The sequence below is a fragment of the Oryctolagus cuniculus genome, chromosome 8 (genome assembly GCF_051225735.1).
Source record: "Oryctolagus cuniculus isolate XC-2025 breed Fujian yellow rabbit chromosome 8, ASM5122573v1, whole genome shotgun sequence".
In the NCBI taxonomy this organism is placed as follows: domain Eukaryota; kingdom Metazoa; phylum Chordata; class Mammalia; order Lagomorpha; family Leporidae; genus Oryctolagus; species Oryctolagus cuniculus.
In genome coordinates, this window is record NC_142874.1 from 96,977,218 (window position 1) to 97,002,376 (window position 25,159).

At 39.0% G+C, this 25,159-nt stretch overlaps 2 protein-coding genes across 2 annotated transcripts in view; one reads left to right on the forward strand and one right to left on the reverse strand.

Moving 5' to 3' along the window:
* STPG2 (sperm tail PG-rich repeat containing 2) overlaps positions 1–25,159 on the forward strand; it is a 253,754-nt gene that overhangs the window by 65,780 nt on the left and 162,815 nt on the right. The gene's annotated exons all lie outside the window — the stretch shown is intronic.
* On the reverse strand, positions 3,282–5,149 carry LOC100352692 (mannosyl-oligosaccharide 1,2-alpha-mannosidase IC). The gene is given in 2 exon segments (XM_089302606.1): positions 3,282–3,424; positions 3,427–5,149. Coding segments are annotated over 2 exon segments (1,737 nt in total). The 5' UTR covers positions 5,021–5,149.

The window sequence follows — 25,159 nt, forward strand, 5'->3', positions numbered from 1 at the left end:
GTCTTCATTAGAAGTGTTCTAGTTGCCAGTAGCGAACAGATGGGTCATTATTGCCAACACTGCCCTCTGGGCCTACCTGGAGGACATTCAAAGTCATCTCATTCAGAACACAGATCTATGCTTCCCTACTATGGTGTGAGAAAAATATTGAGTAATTTTGATATATTAAGATAGAGTTTTACTAATAGAGTGCTCATGTGGATTCGTATTTGTAAACAGTTCATGCAAAGATACTATTTTGAAGGAGAGAAAACAATCTAAATGTATATTTATAATGTGACCATTGTGAACATCTGAAAAAGCTAGAATACTTTAATTGTAAATTAGGCATAGTTGGATCATAAATTTTCATTCAGATTATTTGAATTTAATAATATATTGAAAGATTTTAGTAGAAACAAAATAAGTGATAAGTATGGTTATTTTTGATGATACTTCTATATCATAAATACTATGTATTTCAAGTTTTCCTTTTAATTTTTCTGATGGGCTTTAAATAGTACTATACCTAATAATATGAGGGTACTTCATAAAATAAGTGGAGGAATGGGTTTAAAAGATAAGATTATTTTGTTGTAAATAAACCTTAGAATTCATGCATTATTTTTCCTAATGTGTATTTTCCATCAACTTTTTGAAGACCCCTTACTTGTATGCTAAATTCCAAGTTTAAGATTTTAAAATCTTTGTGATTTGTGTGTATAAGCAGTCTGATTTAAACAAATTCATGTTTCTGGTCTGAAATTATAAGACTCTATAGACAATATAACATTGAATTATATCATTAAAGAAGAGTTACTTCCTTCAGTAGTATCAAGCACTTTTCTAAGAGCAGATTAATTACATTCATTGTGTAACATCGAAACTGTAATGACAGCAAGAAATTGACTGCACATTTATCTTTGCACTCCTGCTTCTCTCTTTATTTCTACTGAGAGGCTTTTTGTTGGTTAGTTTTCAGAGTCACCACAAGTGCAGTACACCTTGTTATACTTAGAAATCAGGAAAACTATTTTATCAAATGGCATTCTTTGTATAATGTTGTATGACAGTTTTAAATCTAGTTTTCTTTGTTTAGAAACCTGGAGGCTAGACTTCTGAGGAAATGCAGTACCTTGAAATTCTGGTAATTTATTGGTTTGTTAGATCAGCTCACTAGTGGTGAATTTATTTTCTTTCATGTTAACTTTCCAAGAGAAATATATTATGAGGACTTCCAAATTATAATAGCAATAACAAAATGCCAGATTTCCCTTTAAAACATTCTTAGGTGAAAATAAACTTTGCTTAAGGAGTTTGATAAGGATATAGTAGAAGCACAGTGCCCTGCTTTTTTTTGATAATGCATGCGTTTTCTTTCTGATCTTTTTTTTGATAGTGGAGAGAGAAATATTTTTAAGGATAATATTTCTGATAATATTCTAGTTCTGTGTTTGAGATAAGATTTATTTTATTTTGGTATAAGTGTCCTTTTATGACTTTCAGGTTATCTAAGGAGCAAAGAGAATACAGGAATTAAGAATATGTTGTGGGGAATTTGTATAATATATTTATGCAATCATAATGATTCTCATGGAAAGAGCTGAAAATGAGAAAAGATCACATCAATAGCACAGTAATATTTAATCTTGTGAGAATGGAACTTTTCTAAGAGTTATTCGAGAGAGTTACAGAGAGGAAGAGGGAGAGAGAGAAAAGGAGAATCTTCCATCTACTGGTTCATTCCCCAGATGGACGCAATGGTCAGGGCTGGTGGGTCAGGCTGAAAACAGAAGCCAGGAGCTTCATTCAGCTCTCCAACATGGTTGGCACAAGCACGTGGATCTTCCCCTGCTGGTCTTCCAGGCCATTAGCAGGGAACTGGATCGGAAGTGGAGGAGCTAGGACATGAAGTGTGGCCCTTATGGAATACCTGAATTGCAGACTGTGCCTTACCCTTCTGTGCTATGATGCCAGCCTGGAAAGTAGAACTTTTAATAAACTTATCTTTTAATTCATTTTTCCACAAACTTAAAAAAGATTTATATTCATATATTTGAATGGCAGGGTGACACACACACAGAGGGCAAGACAGAGGTACAGAGAAAATTGATCTTCTAGTCATTGGTTCACTCCTCAAATTCCTGCAACAGCCAGGGCTAAGCCAGGCTGAAATGAGGAGGCAGGAACTGTATCTGGGTCATCCACATGGGTGGCGGGAACCTAAGTACTTGGGCCATCAGCTGCAGCTTCCTAGGTATATTAGCAGAAAGCTGGAATGGAAGCATGAAGTATCGGGGTCTCTAACTTGCACAGTGACAATGGGATGCAGCCATCTCAAACAGTGGCTCAACCTACTGTACCATAACACCTACCCCTGAAATTTGCTTTTTGATTTAATGTTATTTATTTGATATATTAGGATATTTAGGGCTTATCAGAGCAACATGTAGCTATTTTCACTATTTTTATCTCATATTTTTTTTCAAAGTAATTTTATATATAGCAACATTTCTTTATCAGTTTCTCTTAATTTATCTTTCAGATTGTGGGACACTGATTCTCAGACTTTTTGGCTTTAAAACTAGTTTTTTGTTATTCAATGTTATTCAAGGTCTTTCATTCCCAGGTCACAGATTTTCCATTACAATAAGGAGAATAGCACTAGTTGAGTCCTACCACTTGGGTCCCAGTCAAGGGAAACCCCAACTCAAATTATAAAGTAACAGACATGTAGTTGAACATGGAGTAAATGTTGGAGGAAAGGCATTTAAAATAGAGATAATGGGGTCAAGATTGTATGTGCATAAACACTTTGAGGTCTGGCTTATCAGGATGATACTGTTTTAGCACACGATTAAATTAAAACTGAACTGCAAAGAAAAGCAAAATAAAACAAAACCAAAAAAGGAAGAGAACCAGCTGTGGGGTTGACATGCAGACCTCTGGTCCTTTGGCCCTGCAGCAGCAAATTTGTGGGTTTCATAGAAATTTCTCCATAATAAGGAATGACTGGGCCACGCATGACCGGGACCTGGCTGTGACACTGCCACATTTCTAAGTCCTGTCTCCTCACAGAGGAAATCTGTCAGTGGTCTGCTCCGGTGGGGCCTCCATTTCTCGTCCCTTTGAGAACAGTTCCGAACTCCTGAAAAGACCATGCAACCTTGAGGCCGCCAGGGAGCAGCAGGGAGGCGGGTCAACGTCAGCCCTGGGCCCTGCTGGAGCTGTCTGAATGGTTGACCGGGAGCGGGTGGGCCTCGGTGTTGAACACCCAGTCTTCCAGAGAGAGCACGTCATCGTCAGAGAACAGAAGGTAGAGATACTTCAGTGTCTCCGCCAGGAAGAAACTCTGCTGCTTGTTGTCGTGGCTGGGGGTGCTGCTGTACACGTCCTGGATCCCCGAGAAACCGGCCTCAGTCAGGCAGTATTTCTCCAAGGCCACCGCCACCTCCCAGCCCCACTCCCTGTAGATCGGGTCATGGGTCTGGCGCCACAAGTACATGTAGCTCTCTACGACCTCTGGCCGCAGGGTGTAGGAGCTCTCCCTCGCGTAGATGGCCATTGCCTCTCTGCTGGACTTGAACCAGAAGACCTCAGGCCCAAGTTTGGTATCTGAGCGGGCGTACGACTCGTGGCACGTCTTGGTGATCTGGGCGGCGAGCTCTCGATAGTGGGCCCTCTTGGTCTCCTTTGCCTCCTCAGCGCCAAGGGCAATCATGCCCCCGGTGAAACAGGCCAGGTGGTTCATCTTGTTTATCACAGTCCCCTCTTTCCACTCAGCAATGTAGGTCAGCCCCCCAGGCGAGACCTTCAGCAAGTTGGTCTCGATTGCCTCCAGGGCTTTGTAGTACATAGTTTTAGCCTCCAAATCTGTCTTGGCCGACATAAACCAGGATTTGATCAAATACTCATAAAAACTGTCACCGAGGCCCCCAACCGAGACGTGTTGCAGCTCCCACTTACCGCTCAGTGGGCTGATGAAATTGGGGTAGAGGCCGAAGGGCTTATCCGTGTTCTGGAGGACCTTGCGGATGTTCCTGGTCTTTCTCGCAAAGACCTGCTTGCCAGAAAGCTCTGTGAGGTGTAAGAATTCCAAGTGCAGAGATCCAAACTCGGCCAGGACGCTGCTGTCGCTCATCGTGTTCCAGTCGCAGCCGAAGCTCCCGCTCCGGCTTTTGAAGTTGATACACCTCATTGGGATTCCTGTGGGGGTTTTGAAGGCTGGCAGGAGTTTACCCCCGAGTTCTATGGCCTTTACTCGGAACACCTCTTCGCCCGTCAGGTAGAAGGCTGAGAGGAGCCCTCCAATGTAGCGGATGTTCACCTCAAACAGAGATGCCACTCCACTCACGTTCAGGTGGAAACTCTCTTCAACCCAGGCCTTGGCCTCCCTGAATTCCTCCTTAAGCTCCATGAGGAAGAGGGTGTCTAGGGAATCAATGACAGTCGCTCCGCTGAGGCCTCCGAACAGCTTGCCCTCATAGCCGTCTTTTGTTAGTGGACGGAGCTCGTTTTGCCCCATTGCGTAGCGCTTGTAGTTCTGCCAAGCAAACTTCATCATCTCCTTGATTTTCTCCCTCTGGGCTCCCACTGGGCTCTGAGAAGACTTCTCATCTGCCCCGGTCCCTAGGACCGGGTGGCGGAGGCGGCTGCGGAATGCATTGAAGTCGAAGCTGAACAGGACACTCTTGTTCTTCGGCCTAATGGCTGCGATGGTGGGCCACGTGCGTCGTGCTCCCCCTTTCTTGCGTAGGATGCGGGACTGGCTGCGGGGTTCATGCTCGCCCAGGGCAGGGGCAGCGGGGGCCGGCTTGGGAGGCGGCAGTAGCCCGTGGGCCAGGAGGTGGCTGGAGACTTCAGCCACCACCTCCTGGTCAGGCTGCTGGATCCGCGGAGGCAGGAAGAGGGGCAGCAGGAAGAGGGCTCCAAAGCACAAGGTGACAAGGCCAGAAAGGAAGAGGAGGAAGTGGAACTTACGTTGTAGCCTGAGCCGCCGCACGGAGGGTGGCTGGAAGCCAGACACTTTCCACCAGAGCATGATGGCTCAAGAGCATGGTCCCTGGGAGAGGCACATGTCCTTTTGCAGCTCCGGGCGATCCATGCCCCAGGGGACCATCCCCGAAGTTTACAGAGTTTGGAGTCACTCCAGCTCTGGGCCCAAGAAGAGCAGAACAGGAGGCTTGGGCCCACGGCCCTGGCTGTCACCGCGGGCTGCAGCCTTTTCCTCTGTGGCCTTCCTGTGCTGCGGCCGCGCCAGGCCGACAAAAGCCAGTGCTGTGACGCTGAGTGGCAGCTGCAGCCCCGGTTCCCCGGCCTGGCTCCCGCGCTGCCCCTCCCTTAAAACTGGTGGTGATCCAAAAGCACATGTATTTATATGGGTTATATGTGATGATACATAATTGTAGTAGAAAGTGAAATACAGAATATTTAAAATACAAGAATACACAAGTGTTCTTGAGTCAAAGTAAAGTTTTCGAATTATTAAAATAATTTTAATCTGCAGATTCTGTGAAAAGGTTTAAAGTAGTCCTAGGGATCACTGGAGCAAACTATGAGAACCATGACTGTGGAGTCTTTGAAGTTAGACAGCATTGTGTTTATTGATTAAATGCTCAGACCATAGTACTTAATATACATGTTAGCTAATAGTTAATAGTAAAAATTCTATTTTTAAAAACGTGATAAAGCTATATATGTAGCTTTGAATAGAACTATTTTTAGTTACAAAGTAAAACTATCCTTTTAAAAATCATAAAGTTCTCATTTAGAATGAGATTAGATTTCCTAAGTATACCTGTTAGAATTATAGTGACCTTTACAGATATTGCTGGCATTTGCAACTCTAATATCAAATGTCTTCCAATGTTATGCTGTCAGCAAGGAACATGAGGATTGACTAGTTTGAAATGGCAGTCTTAGGAAAAAATAAAAAAAAAAAACTTTTAAATTACCCATAACTACTTTTAATGTCAAAATCACATATACCAATCTCATTATTATTATTATCATTATTATTATTGACAGGCAGAGTGGACAGTGAGAGAGAGAGACAGAGAGAAAGGTCTTCCTTTGCCGTTGGTTCACCCTCCAATGGCTGCCACGGCCGGCGTGCTGCGGCTGGCGCACCGCACTGATCCGAAGGCAGGAGCCAGGGGCTTCTCCTGGTCTCCCATGGGGTGCAGGGCCCAAGCACTTGGGCCATCCTCCACTACACTCCCTGGCCACAGCAGAGAGCTGGCCTGGAAGAGGGGCAACCGGGACAGAATCCGGCGCCCCAACCGGGACTAGAATGCGGTGTGCCGGCGCCGCAAGGCGGAGGATTAGCCTGGTGAGCCACGGCGCCGGCCCTCAATATTATTTTTAATGCTTCTGATATCTCCACAAATTTATTGCTTTTGGGAGCACTTTTTATTCCAATGTATGTATTTGTTGTAAATGGAACATATAAGGACAGATGTTTGACATATCAGTTAAATTATGACTTGGAAAACCTGCATCCCCATATTGGAGTGCCTGTGTTCAAGTTCTGGCTGTCTGGATTCCTCTTGGGAAGCAGCAGGTATTGGCTCAGCCTGCTGCTTGCATGTACACTTGGATTAAGTTCCTAGCTCCAGACTTCAGCCTGGCTCAGCTTTTGTAAGCATTTGAGAGCAAACCAGTAGGTGGGAGATTTCTCTGCCTCTCAAAAAAAAAAAAAAAATAAATAAATAAAAAAAAATAAAAGGACACATAAAATTGTGTCTACTTATTTTCTACAATATGATTTTTGATACATGTATGTTGCAGAATAGTTTAATCTAGCTAGTTAACAAATGCATTACCTTAACGTGAAGTTATCATTTCTGTGGTAAGACCCCTCAACATTTACTTCTAGTGTTTTTTAAGAATATGTCATCATATAGTTAGTATGCTGTATATCTCTTGACCTTATTCTTCCAAAGTGTAAATATGTATCCTTTGACCAACATCTCTCTACCCACACTCCCACCTCTGGTAACCACCATTCTATTCTATGAAATCAACATTTTTAGATCCATATACAAATGAGATAATTTAGTGTTTGTCTTTAAGTGCCTCACTTATTTCTCTGAACATGAGGTCTTCAAGTTTTATTCTTGTTGTCCCAAATTACAGGATTTCCTTCTTTTTTATGGCTGACTGGTATTGCACTGTGTATATATACCACATTTTCCTTATCCGTTCATTCCTTGATGAATATACTTAGATTTTATGTCTTGGTTGTTGTAAATAGTGCTGATATGTACAACAGAGTTACAGATATATCTTTGAAATACTGATGTTGTTTCTTGTGACTATATATCATGTAGTAGGATTGCTGGATAAGTTTTTTTTTTTTTTAATTTTGGGGAGAATTCTATTCTGTTTTCTAGAAATGTACTGGTTTACATTCCCATTGACAGTGTGCATCCTTACAAGTAGTTGTTATACTTTTTTTTTTTTTTGACAGGCAGAGTGGACAGTGAGAGAGAGAGAGAGAGAGAGAGAGAAAGGTCTTCTTTTTCTGTTGGTTCACCCCCCAGTGGCCGCTGCGGCCGGGATGCTGCGGCCGGCGCACCACGCTGAGCCAGGTGCTTCTCCTGGTCTCTCATGCGGGTTCAGGGCCCAAGGACTTGGGCCATCCTCCACTGCCTTCCTGGGCCACAGCAGAGAGCTGGACAGGAAGAGGAGCGACTGGGACAGAATCCGGCGCCCTGAGTGGGACTAGAACCCGGGGTGCTGGCGCTGCAGGCGGAGGATTAGCCTATTGAGCTGTGGCGCCAGCTATACTTTGTTTTTTATAATGGCCATTCTAACAGGAGTGAATTAGTATCTCATTATAGTTTTTATTTGCATTTTCCCATTTTCCCAGTGATTATTATGTTGAGAATCTTGTGTCTGTATCTGGGCCTTTTGCCCATTTTTTTTTTTTTTTAAGATTTAATTATTTGAAGGGAAGAGTTATAGAAACCAGAAGTGATAAATCTTCCATCTTCTGGTTCATTCCCTAAATGACTGCAAAAGCCTGGCCTGGACCAGGCTGAAGCCAGCACCCTGGAAATGCATCTTGGTCTCCCACATGGGTGGCAGGGATCCAAGTACTTGGGCCATCTTCTGCTATTCTTCCAGGTGAATCAGTAGGGAGTTGGACCAGAAGTGGAACAACTGGGACTCAAACTGGTACTCATATAAATTGCTGGTGTCACATGTGGCGGTTTAACTCTGTGTGCTACAATGCTGACCCCTCTTTTGCCCACTTTTTAATTGGATTATTTTCTTGTTATTAAGTTGTTTGAGTTCCTTATACATTTCAGATAATTAGTTCCTTGTTAGAAGTTTTGTAAAATTGTAAAATTGTAGTACACTTATTTTCTTTCATTAAATAGGTTGTCACTTAGTCTGTTTGATATTTTCCTGTGCATTGCAAGAACTTTTTAGTTTCATGGAATTTCATTAGTGCATTTCTCCTTTTGTTGCCTGTGCTTTTGGAATCATAAAAAAATCATTTCTTAGATCGATGTTCCAGAGCTTTCCTTCTATGGTTTCTTGATGTTTCATAGGTTTGGGACTTACCTTTAAGTCTTCAATCTATTTTCAGTTCATTTTTGTATACATTGTGAAATAAGCGCCTGATTTCATTCTTCTGAATGATATTCAGTTTTCCTAACAACAAAAACTATTGTTTCCCCAATATGTATTCTTGGCACTTTTGCTGCAAATCACTTGTCTGAAATGTGCAGTTTTATCTCTATGCTCTGTATTCTTTTACATTGGTCTGTGTTTTTGTTTTTATGTCAGTGTCATGGTATTTTGTTTTTCAATTTTTCTCTGAGCTATATGATGTTTTCTGTAGGTTTGTCATATAAGGTCTTTATTGTGTTGAGGCACAGTCCTTCTATACCTTTTTTTTGTAGCTTTTTTTTTTATCACGAAAGGATGTTGAATATTGTCAATTTTTTATATTTATTGAAATGATCTTACATTTTTTGTCCTTATGTTAATGTGATATATCATGTTTATTGATTTGTGTATGTTAAACAGTCTGTGGGGCTGACTCCCAATTGATCACACTGAATGATTTTTTTTTTTGAATGATTTTTTTTTTTTTTTGGAGAGAGATCTTCCATCTGTTGGTTCACCTCCAAAATGCCTGTAACAACCATGGTGTGCTCAGGTTGAAGCTTGGTGCCTGGAACTCCATTTGGGTCTCCCACATTGATAGCAGAGGCACAGGTACTTGAGCCATCATTTGCTGCCTCTCAGGATTCATTAGCAGGAGGCTGCTGGGTCAGAAGTGGAGTACCTGGAACTTGAACTGGCTTTCCAATATAGGATGCAGGTGTCCCAATAGGAGATTTAACCCACTTGCCCCTTCCTAAGCTTTTGTTTATTTTGGAAAGTATTTATTGTTTCTTAATTTTTAAAGGATGTTATTTTCTGGGAATATGATTCTTGATTGGCTTTTTTCTCCCTATTCCGCATTTGAGTATATCATTTTATTTACTCATGAGCTTTAAGATTTTTGCTGAGAAGTCTCCTGCTAGGGGAATTATAGCTACCTTATATATTTTATTATTTTTCTTTTCTTGATACTTTAAGGATCCTCTTTTTCTTTTATCTTTGTCAGTTTGATCATGGTATATCTTTGGGTAGTGTTATTTGGACTAAATTTGGTTTATACCCTTGATTTTCCTGTATTTGTTTATATCTTTCTCCAGGTTTGGAAATTTTTCTGCTATTACTTATTTAAATATGTTTTCTACTCCTTCATCTTTCTTTATCCTTATGAAAATCATCTAGTTACTTGAATATTTGTTCTTTTTATGCTGTCCTACAGTCATTGAGCTTTCTTCATTTCGTTCTTATTTTTCTGTTTTTTTTTCCTCTGATTGCCTATTTGTGTATGACCATTCTTTGAGCTCAAATGTTTTTTCTTCTGATATATATCAGTTCTTCTCTTAATGTTATCTATTGGACTTTTCGTTTCTTTATATTTTTTCATTTCTTTATATTTTTCAGTGTCAAAATTTCTTTTTGATTTTTTTAACTTATTTATTTCAAAAGCAGAATGAGAGAGGAATACAGCTAGATAGGTAGGTAAATATATATATGTAGGGAGAGGTCTTTCATCTGCCAGTTCACTCCCTAAATGACCACAGTAGCCAAGCCTGGACCAAGCTGAAGCCAGGAACAAGGAATTCCATCTGGGTCTCCATGTAGGTGACAGGGTCCCAAGTACTTGGGCTGTCTTCTGCTTTTCTAGGCACATTGGAAGGAAGGTGGGATGGAAGTGGAGCGGCTGTGACTTGAACTGGTACTTCAATATGGGGTTATGGCATTCTAGTCCTAGCTGTGTTCTACAGGACTGGCCTCTATTGCTATTCAGTCTTTCTGTTAATTTCTTGTTTCAATCACTTGTTTTTCTCGTTTTGTTATTATTCCTCTGTATTTTCTTGAATGTTTGAGCTTCCTTTAAACAGTTATTTTGAGTTCTTTTTCAGGCAATTACTACATGTCCATCTCTTAGGATCAGCCACTTGCACTTTATTTTGTTCGTTTTATGACTTTATATAACCCTGTTGCTCTTAATCCTTGTGGTTGCGTGCACATTAAAGAAATAAAAACTTATTCCATTCCTGTCTTTGCAGTGTGGTTTGGTCTGGGAAGTCCTTCACCAATAAGCTTCTTCAGAGATTGTGGGAAGATCTTATGATGTGGTCTTGGAGCCCATTACTCCTGTAATTGTTGCATTACTACCTGGTAGTTGTTATAGTATTGGTCTGGAATATTGTGGGTGCCATCACTGCCAGTGATATGATATAACCAAAGCTGAGTATTGTTTAGGCTATTTCTCTACTTTGGTGTGTTTAAAGTGTGTGGCTGCTAAGACCTGTCTAGTTAAAGTTTATTTGCAACCCAAGGCAACTGTATAAGGTTAGTGACAGTATAGGCTTGAATCCATTTCTTTTTTTTATTTGACAGGTAGAGTTAGAGAGAGAGAGACAGACAGACAGACAGAGAGAAGGTCTTCCTTCTATTGGTTCACTCCACAAATGGCTGCTATGGCTGGCGCTATGCTGATCCAAAGCCAGGAACCAGGTGCTTCTTCCTGGTCTCCCATGCGGGTGCAGGAGCCCAAGCACTTGGGCCATCCTCCACTGCCCTCCCTGACCCCAGCAGAGAGCTGGACTGGAAGAGGAGCAACTGGGACTAGAACCTGGCGCCCATATGGGATGCTGGTGCTTCAGGCGGAGTATTAACCAAGTGAGCCATGGCGCTGGCCCCTTGAATCTATGTCTTAGGAGCTTTATGTTCCTGTTTGGTGCTGGGGCAGGTGTAACCTGTCTGCAATGGGTGACTGTGAGAATCTACATAGTGCTGAGTTTTACTGTGGCAGACACAGTACTGGGGTCCAAAGTAAAATCCTGTGATTACTTCTTTCTCTTTCCTCCAAGCAGATGATTTCTCTCTTAAGCTGTATTGCCTGGGTTTGGGGAATCAGTGACACAGGTAATATTTAATTGTCACCCTACCCTCTTCAAAGTGTCTTTTCTTATTATTGTGCTATGAGTAGGTGCTATGGTATCTCACCTTGTTTCCTTAGCTCTTGTGGAAATATTTCTATGCATGGAAATATTCAAATGAATAGTTCTGGAAGGAGGGATCACTTCTGCCATCTTGCTCCATGTTCTCCCAAGAGCATCTTATAGCTTGAATCTATATCAGATGTTTATGTGAAAGTAAATATATTGACCTGCAGAGTCATGATTTTATATATATATATATATGAACCAGTAATCAGCAAGCTATTTATGAGATTAACTTTATATTAATTTTAACATGGTACAAAGATTTACAAATTAAACTCCCCCCTTTTTTATCCTTTCGGTTATTTATGTTTGGATGCTTTTCCACTGGTTTGTATCTTCAGTGTCTTTTAACATTGTATTGTCTTTCATTCTTGAAGATTTTACAAGTGCTGTTAAGAGTTTCAAACTTGATAGTTAAGCTCTAAGAAAAATATAAATAGTAGAGTATTTATTTTTATAATCTTCAGGATATATTCCTATTATTTGAGTTGGATTTCATTAGTACATGACTAATTTTTTCCTTACTGTTAAATTAGGTACTTTAAATATTTTAAAAAGAATCATGAATATTTCTGTCCTAAATATACTTGAGTAGCTCATATTAGATCAGATATCCTGATGAAGCAAGTATAGAAGTTGGAAGAATTATGTGATTGCCAAATAGCTGAGGGTAACAGAAAATAACTAAAACAGTTAGAACTAAGGGCTACAGATTTTAGAGAGAAAGGGAAATATGTTTGTGTTGACCCGACATTCTCTTGAACACCTAACCACTCCACCAAAAATCTGTTAGAATTGATAATTCAGTAAAATTGCAGGTTACAAAATAAACATACAAAAAAAGGTAGCATTTGCGTGCTAATGAAGAATTCACAGAAAGAGAAATCAAGAAAGAAATCTTACAATAGCCACAAAAGAATAAAATATTTAAGAATAAATTTAACCAAAGAAGTGAGAACTCTGTATAATGAAAGTTATCAAACGTTGATGAAAAATATCATGAAGGACACAAAATAATAGAAATATATTTCTTGCTCATGGCTTAGAAGTTTTGATATAATCAAAATGTGTATACTACTTAAAGCAATTCACAGATTCAGTGCAGTTGCTATCAAAATACCAATGGCATTCTTTGCATAATTAGGGAACACAATCTTAAAATTCATATGGAATCACAAAAGACCCTGAGTAGCTAAAATGATCCTGTGGGAGGAAACTAAGGTAGAAGCATCACAGTACCTGATTTCAAAGCATACTACAAAGCTATAGTAATTGAAACAGCTTGGTACTGGCTTAAAAAGTGATACATAGATCAACAAAATAGAATAGAGGGCCTGGAAATTAATCCATGTAAATACATGTACATACAGATAACTGATTTTTTTTTTTGACAGGCAGAGTTAGAGAGAGAGAGAGAGAGAGAGAGAAAGGTCTTCCTTCCGTTGGTTTACCCCCCCAAATGGCCACTACAGCTGGCATGCTGTGCCAATCCAAAGCCAGGAGCCAGGTGCTTCTTCCTGGTCTCCCATGCGGGTGCAGGGCCCAAGCACTTGGGCCATCCTCCACTCCTTCCTGGGCCACAGCAGAGAGCTTAATTGGAAGAGGAACAACTGGGACAGAATCCGGTGCCCCAACCGGGACTAGAACCAGGGGTGCTGGCGCCACAGGCAGAGGATTAGCTAAGTGAGCCGCAGCGCCAGCTGACAACCGATTTTTGACAAAAGTGATCAGACGATACAGTGGAGTAAGGATCATGTCTGCAGCAAACATTGCTAGCAAAGCTAGATATATATATGTGGCAGAATGAAATCAGACCCATACCTCTCACCATTTACAAAAATTAACTGAAGGTAGATCAAAAATCTAAATTTAAGACCTGAGACCAGAAAGTTGCTTGAATAAAATATAGGGAGAAACCATCTAAGACATTAGTGTAGGGCATGACTTCGTGGACAGGATCCCTAAAGCACAGGCAATAAAAGCAAAAATGCACAAATTGGACTGTATCAAACTCAGAAGCTTTTGCACAGCAAAGGGAATGATCAATAGAGCGATGAGACATCCAAACAATGAGAAAAAATATTTGCAACCCACCTATATGACATAGGATTAATATCCCAATTATACCAGCAGCTTAAAAAAAAAAAAGCTCTACAACAACCAAAATCAATCCAGTTGAAATGGGCAAAGGTTTGTAGTAGACAATTTTCGAAAAAAGAAATGCAAACGGCCAACAAATCTATGAAAAAAAAAAATGCTCAGCATCGCTAGCCATCAGGGAAATGCAAATCAAAACCACAGTGAAATATCACCTCATCCCTGTCATAATGGCTAAAATCTAAAACAGAGAGTAACAAATGCTGGTGAGGTTGTGGACAAAGTGAAACAGTTATAAACTGTTGAGGAGAATGTAAATTAGTTCAACCACTGTGAAAAATGTTGTGGAGATTTCCTTACAAAACTAGAAATGCACTTGCCAAATGATCCAGCAGTCCTACTATTGGGTATATATACCATAAGATTTGAACACTGTGTATCAAAGTGATACATGCACCACCCTGTTTATAGTAACACTGTTTACAATAGCCAAAATTTGAAACCAACCAAGGTGCTCATCATTATATAATGGATAAAGAAAAAATACATATACATTGGAATATTATGCAGCTATAAAATGAATTTATACCATTTGCAACAAAATGGACAGAATGCAGGGCATCATGTTAAATGAAATAAGCTGGATCCAGAATGGCAAATACCACATATTCTCCCTCCTATGTAGGAGCTAAAATTTAAAAACAAAAACTGGAAAAAGAAAAAGGAAATGTCTAAATATATCCATATTGTTGCAAATATAGTTTTGTGAAATTTTGTTTTATAACCACCAGAACAGTGGTTAAGAATGTTATACTACTATAATTTTAATGATATGTGTTTACTTTATAATTTACTATATGTGGATGTAATGGTCATTTTTCCATTCAGTTATTATTTATAACCATTGTATATATTCCCACTAAACTAGGATCTTTTTGCTTATACTTATTAAAATTCTCATTTGGTGAATTATTAAGCCTTTTTACTGTAATTTAATTGTAAACGATGTTATATCTAAAACTGAAAAAAAGCAAGAAGGAATGAGGGTGGGAGGGAGATAGTGGGAGGGAGGAAGGAAGGGAATAACATTATGTTCATAGAATTCCATCTATAAGTAATGTTGATAATGTTATAGACTAATTAAAAATTAAAAGTTAAAAAATTAGATCTGGAGTACAGAACCAAAAATACAATACATGAGATGACGAACTCAATAGTTTTAACAGAATAGCATTGCAGGCCTCTGTCATTTTACTAATCCTACAGCAAAAGAGGGGATTAGCAAACAGGGGTGTTAGTTCACTGGGAAAACAATTAGGCTGTAAAATGGAGAATAAAAGAATAGAAGGTATAGAAAAGAAATTGGTGAACAAGTATATAAATCTGTTAGCAGCACCAATGAATGAATAGATAAATAGATAAATAAATAAATAATAATAATAGTACCCATAATAGCCACCACATTTTTCTAGGCATTATAGTTACTTGTTTCTCATACAGAATTTACACTTCATAATAAATTTTTGTCTCAAAAGATTTTCCTTTGAAATAATTTCTTACATAGTGTCTTATAAGATAATTGTTTAAACTAAAACAATAATCACTTCCTAGAGCTACTAATTGTAACAAAAGAGTTCATTTATCAGTCATTTGTGAATTACTACTTAATGTCTAAATTAGTTAAATAAAAATGCAATTAGAGGATATTTTTTAATTATCTAGAAAATGTGTGCAAAACACAAAATTCTGCAATGATGAAAAATCAAGTAAGCATTGCAAGTGAATAATAAAAGTAATAAAAGATCAGTAAGTAATAAAAGTGAGTAATAAAAGGTGCAAGATACATTAGAATAGATGATTAGTTGTGGAAATAACAAATGCTCATACTTTGCACATTCAAAAGTATTAAAAGAATTAAATATGTTTGTCCCTTACTCATAATCTGAAATGCAATAACATATAGTAGTAATCACTCTACTTATATACCCACACATAACTTCCATTTGAGTCAAGACCAGGAGAGCCCATGGACAGGTTTATGATTTGCATTCACTTTAAAATTATCGTGAAGGCATTCATGTTAGTGACATTTTCAAATACTTGTACTTCATTCAATAATTTACTCAACAGATGTTAAATTAGCTTCTGCCAAATTCCCAGTACTTAGCTAACCTCTGTAGATACCGTGTTGAAGAGAAGTATGCATAGTCTTTGTCCTCAGCATTGTTATAATTAGTTTACCAAAAAAGCATCATAGCAACAAACAGCAGGAAGGAGAGCTTTGCAGGACTTTGAGAGTTTTAATAAAGACATTCAGCCTAGTCATGGAAATTAGGAAAGGAGGCTACCCTTTGAAGTGAGATTTGAGTTGAGATCGCAAGTAAAACATATAATAAAGGAAAAGGTAAGGAAAGAACATTCTAGGCATAGGGAACATGTAAGGCCCTGTGTTTGCAAGGGTCAAATGAGCCAAAGAAGTACAGCCTAGATGTTTCTTGTTAGACATTTATACACAAGAAAATTGTTAATTACTTCAAAAAATCAACACCTTATTGCAAAATAAAGATTCGGTTAGACAGCCTAGAGGACACTAACAAGAAATTTTTTATCACAGAAGTGAAAATAAAAATTTATTTTTCCCCCAGAAACCTTTTATTTAAGGTTAATTCTGTTGTTTCCCTGCTGATTTTCAGTCTGGTTGATCTGTCTGTTGCTTAAAGTGGGGTATTGAAGTCCCCCATTACTATTGTATTTGAGTCTATGTCTCCCTTTAGATCCATTAACATTTCTTTTAAGTAGCCAGGTGTCCTGTAATTGGTTGCATGTAAATTTATTATAGTCACATCTTCCTGTTGAATTGATCCCCTAATCATTACATAGTGCCCTTCTTTGTCTCTTTTAACAGTTTTTGTGTTAATGTCTTTTTTTTTGGTCTGATATTAGGATGGCAACACTAGCTCTTTTTGGGTTTCTGATAGCATGGAATTTCTTTTTCCATCCTTTCTCTTTCAATCTGCATGTGTCTTTGTTGGAGATGTGTTTCTTGTAAACAGCAAATAAATGGATCTTGTTTTTTAATCCATTCAGCCAGTCTGTATCTTTTAACTGGAGAGTTGAGGCTATTTACATTCAAGGTGACTATTGACTTGTCCCTTGTCGCTCCCCGTCTTCGTGGAGGAACGACACAGGACCCTGCGCTGTTCTTTTGTCTGCTCGGCCCTCCCCGGGTTTGCTGCTGGTTCTTCCCGGGTTGGCTACCGACCCTTCCACCTCCGTGGAAGGGCGGTTCCCCCTGCCACATTCCCCACTTCCGCGGGGAAGCGGCACACCGCCGGCCGGCTCTCTCGGGGGCTGCTCAGATGTTCCTCTTAGATGTTCCCCTTAGATGTTCCTGGTGCATGTTGTCTTTCTCCTCCTTTATAGTCCTCTTCCACCAATCCCAACTCTGCTACCCACATGCCGAGTACGCTGCTCTCCTCCAATCAGGAGCAGGTCCTGCTGTTTATTGGTTGAACTGGAGGCAGCTGAGTAGAAGCTATTTCCTCCTCTCCCAGCGCCATATTGTGGGAGAGCAGATGCATAGAATAAGCCTCAATTCCAGTAACAGTCTAGTCCGAGTTGCTCCCCACAGTCCCTACCATTTTCTCATAAGTATTCCCATTGTTTACTTTGGATTTCCTTTGTATTTTTACTGGGGGATTTTCTTCCTTCACCTTCTTTCATAATGATGACCATGTTTCTGTGTGCAACACATCCTTAAGCATCTTTTTAAGGCTGGGCAGGTGGTAAAAAATTCTTTCAATTTTTGTTTGTTATTGGAGATCTTTATTTCACCTTCACTCATAAATGAGAGCTTTGAAGGATACTGTATTCTGGTTTGATGGTTTTTGTCTTTTAAGATTTGGACTATATGTCACCATTCTCTTCTAGCCTGTAGGGTTTCTAATGAGAGGTCAGCTGTAGGGATAATCAGAGATCTTCTGAAAGTAATCTGGCGTTTCTCTCGTGACATTTTTGAATGTTTTATTTACTTTTTACTGTGGAAAGTTTGGCTACAATGTGTCGTGAAGATAATTTCTGGTGATTTCTATCAGGATTTCTGTGTTTTTCCTGTACCTGGATATCCTGTTCTTTGTCCAGATTGGGGAAGTTTTCTGTAATTATATCACTAAAAAGGCCTTCTAGGCCATTCTCTCTTTCCATGCCGTCAGGAACTCCCAAGATTCTTATTTTGGGTTGTTTTGATAGTATCCCATAAATCTCTTACACTGTTTTTACGTTTTCTAATTTTGTCTTCTGTTTTTTGGTCTGACTGAAAAATTTCCAGAGACTTGTCTTCTAACTTGGATATTCTTTCTTGTGCCTCGCTAAATCTGTTGTTAAGGCTTTCCACTACAATTTTTATTTGATCGATTGAGTTCTTCAGTTTTAATATTTCATTTTGATTTCTCACTAAAACCTCAATTTCATGAGGAAAATTTTTCTGTGTGTGCAACATAAGCTGGCACAGCAGTTATGTATTTCTAAAATGGTGCCCGCCCTCTATCTGCTAGTTATAGAATGCTGGTGGGAGAGAGAGAAACGTGTCTCCCACCCTTCCTTTTTTTTCCTCTAGCTTGGTAGGTACCCTGTCCGCCACAGGGCTCCAAGCCAAAGTCATGCCAGGCTCTCTCTGCATCTTTATTGCCAGTGGCTCGGGCTGCTGCCATATGATCTCACCTCACCCTCCAAATCTGGTGTGGAGGCCCTCGGCTGCTGAGGTCCTGTGTTATGTTTGTGTTTATGCTGTGTGTCTATACCCTCGTGTAGAACCACCGTGTCCCCCTAACTTGAGTGGAGTTTCCTTTACAGTTTTTTTCTTTACTCTTCTCTGAGATTGCACTTTCTCCATTTATTTTAAACTATCTTTCCCTAGACTAGAGCAGGAAGCTCCCTCTATATTCTGCCATCTTGGAATCATCCCCCAATAAAAATTCTTTTGTTTTCTTCTGATCTGGTAAATGACAAGCTTTTGGATTATGATAGAAAAATATGGATTTAAAAGCAGGAGATTTTTGTTCATAATAACCAATAAGGTAAAATGTTAGTAAACTTTCCACCACCCAAACTAAGTTGAAATATTCAGGTTTATCATGAAACAGCTTTTATTGTAGTGTTCATATTTGAAAACCTTTCTAAAATGTATTAGTCCCATCCCTCATATCTTTTAATTTTATATTTTTGTAATTTAATAAAATTAATAGATTTTTTTGGTGTGGGTTCTTTTAAGATATAAATTAATACAAAATCATATTTTACATAATGATATTTCCATTCTTTCCTGCTCCCAATATTCATGAAGCAGCAGAATCTTTTTGTATTATTAACTGGAATTCTATTACAATATTTATTTTCATATCAGAAGTATAGGCTTAGGGTGTTTTGGCCTCATGGTTTAAGATACAGCTTGGGATGCCTGTATCCCATATTTGAATACCTGGGTTTGATTCTTGTTTCTGCTCCTGATTCTGGCTTCCTGCTACTTTTTACCATTTGAGGCAGCAGGTGATGTTTCAAGTAATTGAGTCCATACCACCCACATGGGAAATCTGGATTGATTTCCTGGCTCTCAACTTTGATTTAACCCAGCTCTAGCCTTTGCAGGTATTTTGGAAATGAACCAGCAGATGGGAGATTTTTCAGTCTTTTTCTTTCTATGTTTCTTTGCCTGTTGCTTGCTCGCGCTCTCTCTCCCTCAAAAAAAAAAAAAAAAAAAAAGAAAAAAAGAAAAAAAAAAACAAAGTGGGTTCTAGACATGCAAAAATAAGCAATAGTATTCAAAAGGATGTTATTTAATTTTTTTAATAGCTAAATAACTATGGTTGACTTACTGGATTAGATTTTTTTGAATATTATTGGAGCCATATCAGAAATTTTACTATTTATTTCAATACCAAATAATGTTTTTAATGTTTGCATTGTGGAATTTCAGACTCTTATCAAGCATTTGTGTGAGGTACAATTTCAGAATTGCCTTCTGTAAAAATCCCATCCTCTTTCTCAAGAAAGTACACAGTTTTAATGGCATAAATGTTTTCATTTTAAGGAGAATGACACAGAGGGAACTGGAGTTATAACCTTCCAAAAAGGAATGGAGTGAGAAGGAAGCATTTCCTTAACATGTTGTCACAATTGTTGAAGCCATGATTGAATGTTGAGTTTTCTGATATCCATAACTGCTAACCTTTTAAAAAAGAATTGAATTTTTTTTCATGTTTGTGATTGCATATTATACATTTCATAAAAGAATCATAATAGATTTGTCAGAAATAATAAGCTTGGGAATAAATAAAGCATTCACTTGTATTGGGCAATTTGAGAATATGCAATATACTTACCAGTGAAAGTGATTTATGGATAGTACATCTTCCAGACTTGTGAATGGTAACATTAATAGTGGGTCTAGTATAAAGGGTGTATTTGTTGCTATTTCTGTGTCTTCTATCAGTGTTCCTATGGATGAAGATATATTTTTCCTGTTAGGTTTGTATAAGACAATATGACATAGGCTCTTTTCCAAATGGAATATGTATTAAAGCATCAGTATCTCTTTAGATTTTGACAAATCACTTCTGCAGTAATATATACTATATCACATCCTGGATTTGCCATTTTCTACCAACTGTGCAATTTTGTAAAGTTGTTAGCCACTAAGATAATTTACATATTTTGGTAGGTTATATATTTATATGTATCATAAATATTATACTTTTTGGTATATGAAATAGACTTCCTTCATTTTTGACAGATATTTCAAATTCATATTCTTCTACTTGTAAATAGCTGAAGGCTAAAAATTGTTATATTCAAATCATAACAATATAGCAAAAAATGTTGAAGTTAAATAAATTTCTATTCTTTACTCATAAAACACACTCCCATGCAGTAGTCTGCATATAAATCCAGGTTGAAACATAGTACATATGTTAGCAAATTTACTAATATTGAGAATGGTACAGCTATATATAATCATACAGTTTAAGCACTTAATAGAGTAAGTCAGTGTTGTAACTAACAATGATTTGGTGAATCCATTTCTTTTTTTTCTTTGTGCATTGGCACTAAGATGGATGAAGCATGGTTATCCCATATGCATCCTTGTTGAAGTACTTTCTGATCAGTGCCTGTGTGGCCTATTTGCAGTTTTTTTTTAAAGATTTGTTTATTTTTTTATAAGGCAGAGCTACAGAGAAGCAGAGGCAGAGAGAGAGAGAGGTCTTCCATCCACTGGTTCAATCCCCAAATGGCTGCAATGGCCAGAGATGAGCTGATCCGAAGCCAAGAGCCAGGAGTCAGGAGCTTCCTCCATGTCTCCCACGTTGGTATAGGGGCCCAAGGACTTGGACCATGTTCTCCTGCTTTCCCAAGCCATAGCAGAGAGCTGGATCAGAAGTGGAGCAGCAGGGACTTAAACTAGTGCCCATGTGGGACTCTGGCAGCACAGGCAGCAGCTTTACCCTCTATGCCACAATGCCAGCCCCCATTTGCAGTTTTTAGTTGCTTGTATAGCACAATATTTGAGGGCTTTAAACTTTTATGCTTCATTAGACATTATTAGGGGATAGAAAACTATAGTCCATAGATTAAATGTGATTTGCAGATCTTTGTTTCTTTTTGTTCATGTCCTGGAGCAAATAATGAGTTTCACACTTTTATAAGATTATAAAACAAGAAAGACTGTGTATCAGTGACTATATAAGGTCTACAAAAACTACAATATTTGCTATTTGGCCTTTTTTGCAGAAGAAATTGCCAGTATCTTGTCGCTCCCCCTCTTCGCGGAGGAACGACACAGGACCCTGCGCTGTTCTTTTGTCTGCTCGGCCCTTGCTGGGTTTGCTGCTGGTCCTTCCTGGGTTGGCTGCCGATCCTTCCACCTCCGTGGAAGGGCGGCTCCCCCTGCCACTTTCCCCACTTCCGCGGGGGAGTGGCACACCGCCGGCCGGCTCTCTCGGGGGCTGCTCAGATGTTCCTTCAGATAGATGTTCCTGGTGCATGTTGTCTCTCTCCTCCTTTATAGTCCTCTTCCACCAATCCCAACTCTGCTACCCACACACCGAGTACGCTGCTCTCCTCCAATCAGGAGCAGGATCAACTCCTGCAGGTTATTGGTCGAACTGGAGGCAGCTGTGTAGTTGTTTACTCCTCTCCCAGCGCCATATTGTGGGAGAGCAGATGCATAGAATAAGTCTTAATTCCAGTAACTTAGTCTAGTCTGAATTGCTCCCCACATTATCTGATCTATGTGAGATAACACTGGCTTAAACTATTTTTGTTAAAAAAAAGATTTATTTATTTATTTGAAAGGTAGAGTTACAGAGAGAAAAGAGAGATCTTCCATCTGCTGGTTCACTCCCCAAATGGCTACAAAGGCCCAGATTGTGCCAGACTGAAGTCAGGAGCCTGCAGTGTCATCTGGGTCTCCCTCATGGGTACAGAAACCCAAGCACTTTGGCTATCTTCTGCTGCATTCCCAGATGCTTTGGGAGGGAGCTGGATCAGAAATGGAGCAGCCAAGACAAACCAGTGCTGATATGGGCTGCTGGCATTGCAGGTGATAGCTTTATATGGTTCACCACAATGCCAGTCCCTGGGTTACACTTTTTGACACAAACTATGATACATTGTCTTAGATTGCTTATCATCTGTGCTATTCCACAATGCTTGACCCTTAAATTTCTTTTAATGTATATATTTGTTGTATATATCTTTATATATTTATGAAAAGAACATACAAACGGTCAAATTTTCTCTCAAATTTCTCATTGTCTGTCTTTGCTGGGTATTTACCAATGGTGTCCTTTAATATTTTCCTTTGTCTCTAGTATTTTCTGAGGTTTAATTGTAGAGGTATAATCTGATTAAATGCTAAGTGCTTGATTCTTTGTTTTTATTATCACCTTTCAAAATAATGCATTGTTGCATGTATTCTCCAGTGGAGACCAATGACTTTTTAACAGTAGCAATATGAATTAATGAAGTTAAATGTTATGTATGTTTCAGTCAATATTGTGATTACTGCCAAATATATTCCAGTTAAGGTGGTTGGGAGCATCTTAGACTTAACTTCTGAGTTTAATTTATACAAATCCAGCAGTCTCTTCCTTTCTGGCAGAATAAAATGCTTAGTATTATTCTTAGTGTTACCTTTATTTTACAGCAAAGGAAACTGAAGCTTGGTTAGGTTAAGTACCTGAACAAAATTTTACAGCTTACAGACAGTGGGCCTGATAGTCTCATTCAGGTCCATTTTATTCTAAAACTTTAAGTCAAGTATCCATTAGAGACTCTTGTAACTCATGAACACACTTCTAATTTAGTATTGTTTAATTCAGGTTTCAACAAATTCTGTTTAAAGGTGTATATAGCTGTAAATAGATTCAGAATATGTGAAACAAAACCTGACAGAATAGAATGGAGAAACTGAGAAATTCATAACTGAGTTATCACTAGCGATTTCTCCACTATAGTTTCATTAATTATTAGACCAGTACGGAAGACTTGAATAGGACTATTGGCAAATTTTTAATCTGATAGAAATTCATAGAATGTGGTACTCATTATATTGAAATATTTAGTATGTGGTCATAGCATATCCATCAAGCAGGACATATTTGGGGCAGTACAACAAGTCAATTATTTAAAGTATTGAAATAATAGAATCCCAAAAATGGTATCTGGGAAGCTGGTTTTTTTTTTTTTTTTTTTTTTTTTTTTTTTTTTTTTGACAGGCAGAGACAACAGTGAGAGAGAGAGACAGAGAGAAAGGTCTTCCTTTTGCCGTTGGTTCACCCTCCAATGGCTGCTGCGGCTGGCACGCTGCGGCCAGCGCACTGCGCTGATCTGAAGCAAGGAGCCAGGTGCTTCTCCTGGTCTCCCATGTGGGTGCTGGGCCCAAGCCCTTGGGCCATCCTCCACTGTACTCCCTGACCACAGTAGAGAGCTGGCCTGGAAGAGGGGCAACCGGGACAGAATCCGGCGCCCCGACCGGGACTAGAACCCGGTGTGCCGGTGCCGTAAGGCGGAGGATTAGCCTATTGAATTGCGGCGCCGGGGAAGGTTTTTAATATATTTATAAATTGAGCATCAGACTTCTAAATTAACAGTGAGCAAAAGAAGATTTATTTACTTTAGAAAAGAATATTTATTTATTTATTTTAGAAAAGAAGAAACATGTAAAATCAGTGTACTGAACCTTCACCCTTAGGAAATAGAAAAAGAAGAGCACAATAAACCCCAGACAAGGAGAAGAAATAGTGGAGAGTGGAATTAAATGAAATAAAATTCTACAGCATCTATTCTCCACAAGGAAATAGGGAGCTATTAAATTAGGTTCAAATATTTACTGTAAAATAAGATCAATTTATTAATGTCTCTGGAAAGTATTTTTTTACTCCTTACTAGCTCTGTACCCTGGACAATTTGTTCAACCTATTTAGTTAGGTTTCTAATTTTTGAGGAGAGGAACTACTTGTTTTTAAGGTCATAGTCATTGAGAAGCAAATGAAATTAATATATGCAAAGATTAAAGAGCTCTGGAATTAAAATTCAGAAGCAAGATGGAATTCACCCTCAATAAAATTTAAAGGAAATAAATGTTTTTAATGAAAGAAATCTTATGGTACTGAATTTGCATAGGGCTCTGAAAATAAAATTTAGTATACTACTACTGTATTAGGGTTGCAATCCTGCCAAAACCTTGATTTTGGGACTTCTAATCTTCTAATCTATAAGATAGCCAGTCTGTGGTTTGAAAGTCAGAGTTACACAGAGAGAGAAGGACAGGCAGAGAGAGAGAGAGAGAGGTCTTCCATCCACTGGTTCACTCCCCAACTGGCTGCAATGGCTGGAGCTGTGCCAATCTGAAGCCAGGAGTCAGGAGCTTCTTCCAGGTCTCTCACGTGGGTACAGGGGCCTAAGGACTTGGGCCATGTTCTACTGCTTTCCCAGGCTATAGCAGAGAGCTGGATGGGAAGTAGAGCAGCCAGGACTCGAACTGGCACCCATATGGGAAGCTGGCACTGCAGGCAATGGCTTCATCTGCTACATCACAGCTCCGGCCCCATCAATGGGAAATTAACACTGGTCTAAATGTTGGGTGCTACTGTAACAAATACCTAAAAATGTGGAATTTGCTTTGCAAACTGGTTAAGGGGTACTTTTTTAACAAGCATGATAGGAAATGTATGCATTGCTTTCAACATACTGTTAGTAAAAATATGAATATTAAAGACTCTTCTGGTGAGGGTTCAGAGGAATGAGAAGAACATGATAAAGAAAATCTGTATCATCTTAGAGAATACCTAAGTCATCATGAACAGTTGTGGGTAGAAATATGAGCCTTTTTAAAAAATATTTCTTTATTTAAAAGCAGAGTTAACAAAGTGAAGGGGAGAGATCTTCTACCTGCTAGTTCACTCCCCAAATGGCTGCAACAACCAGGGCTGGCCCCG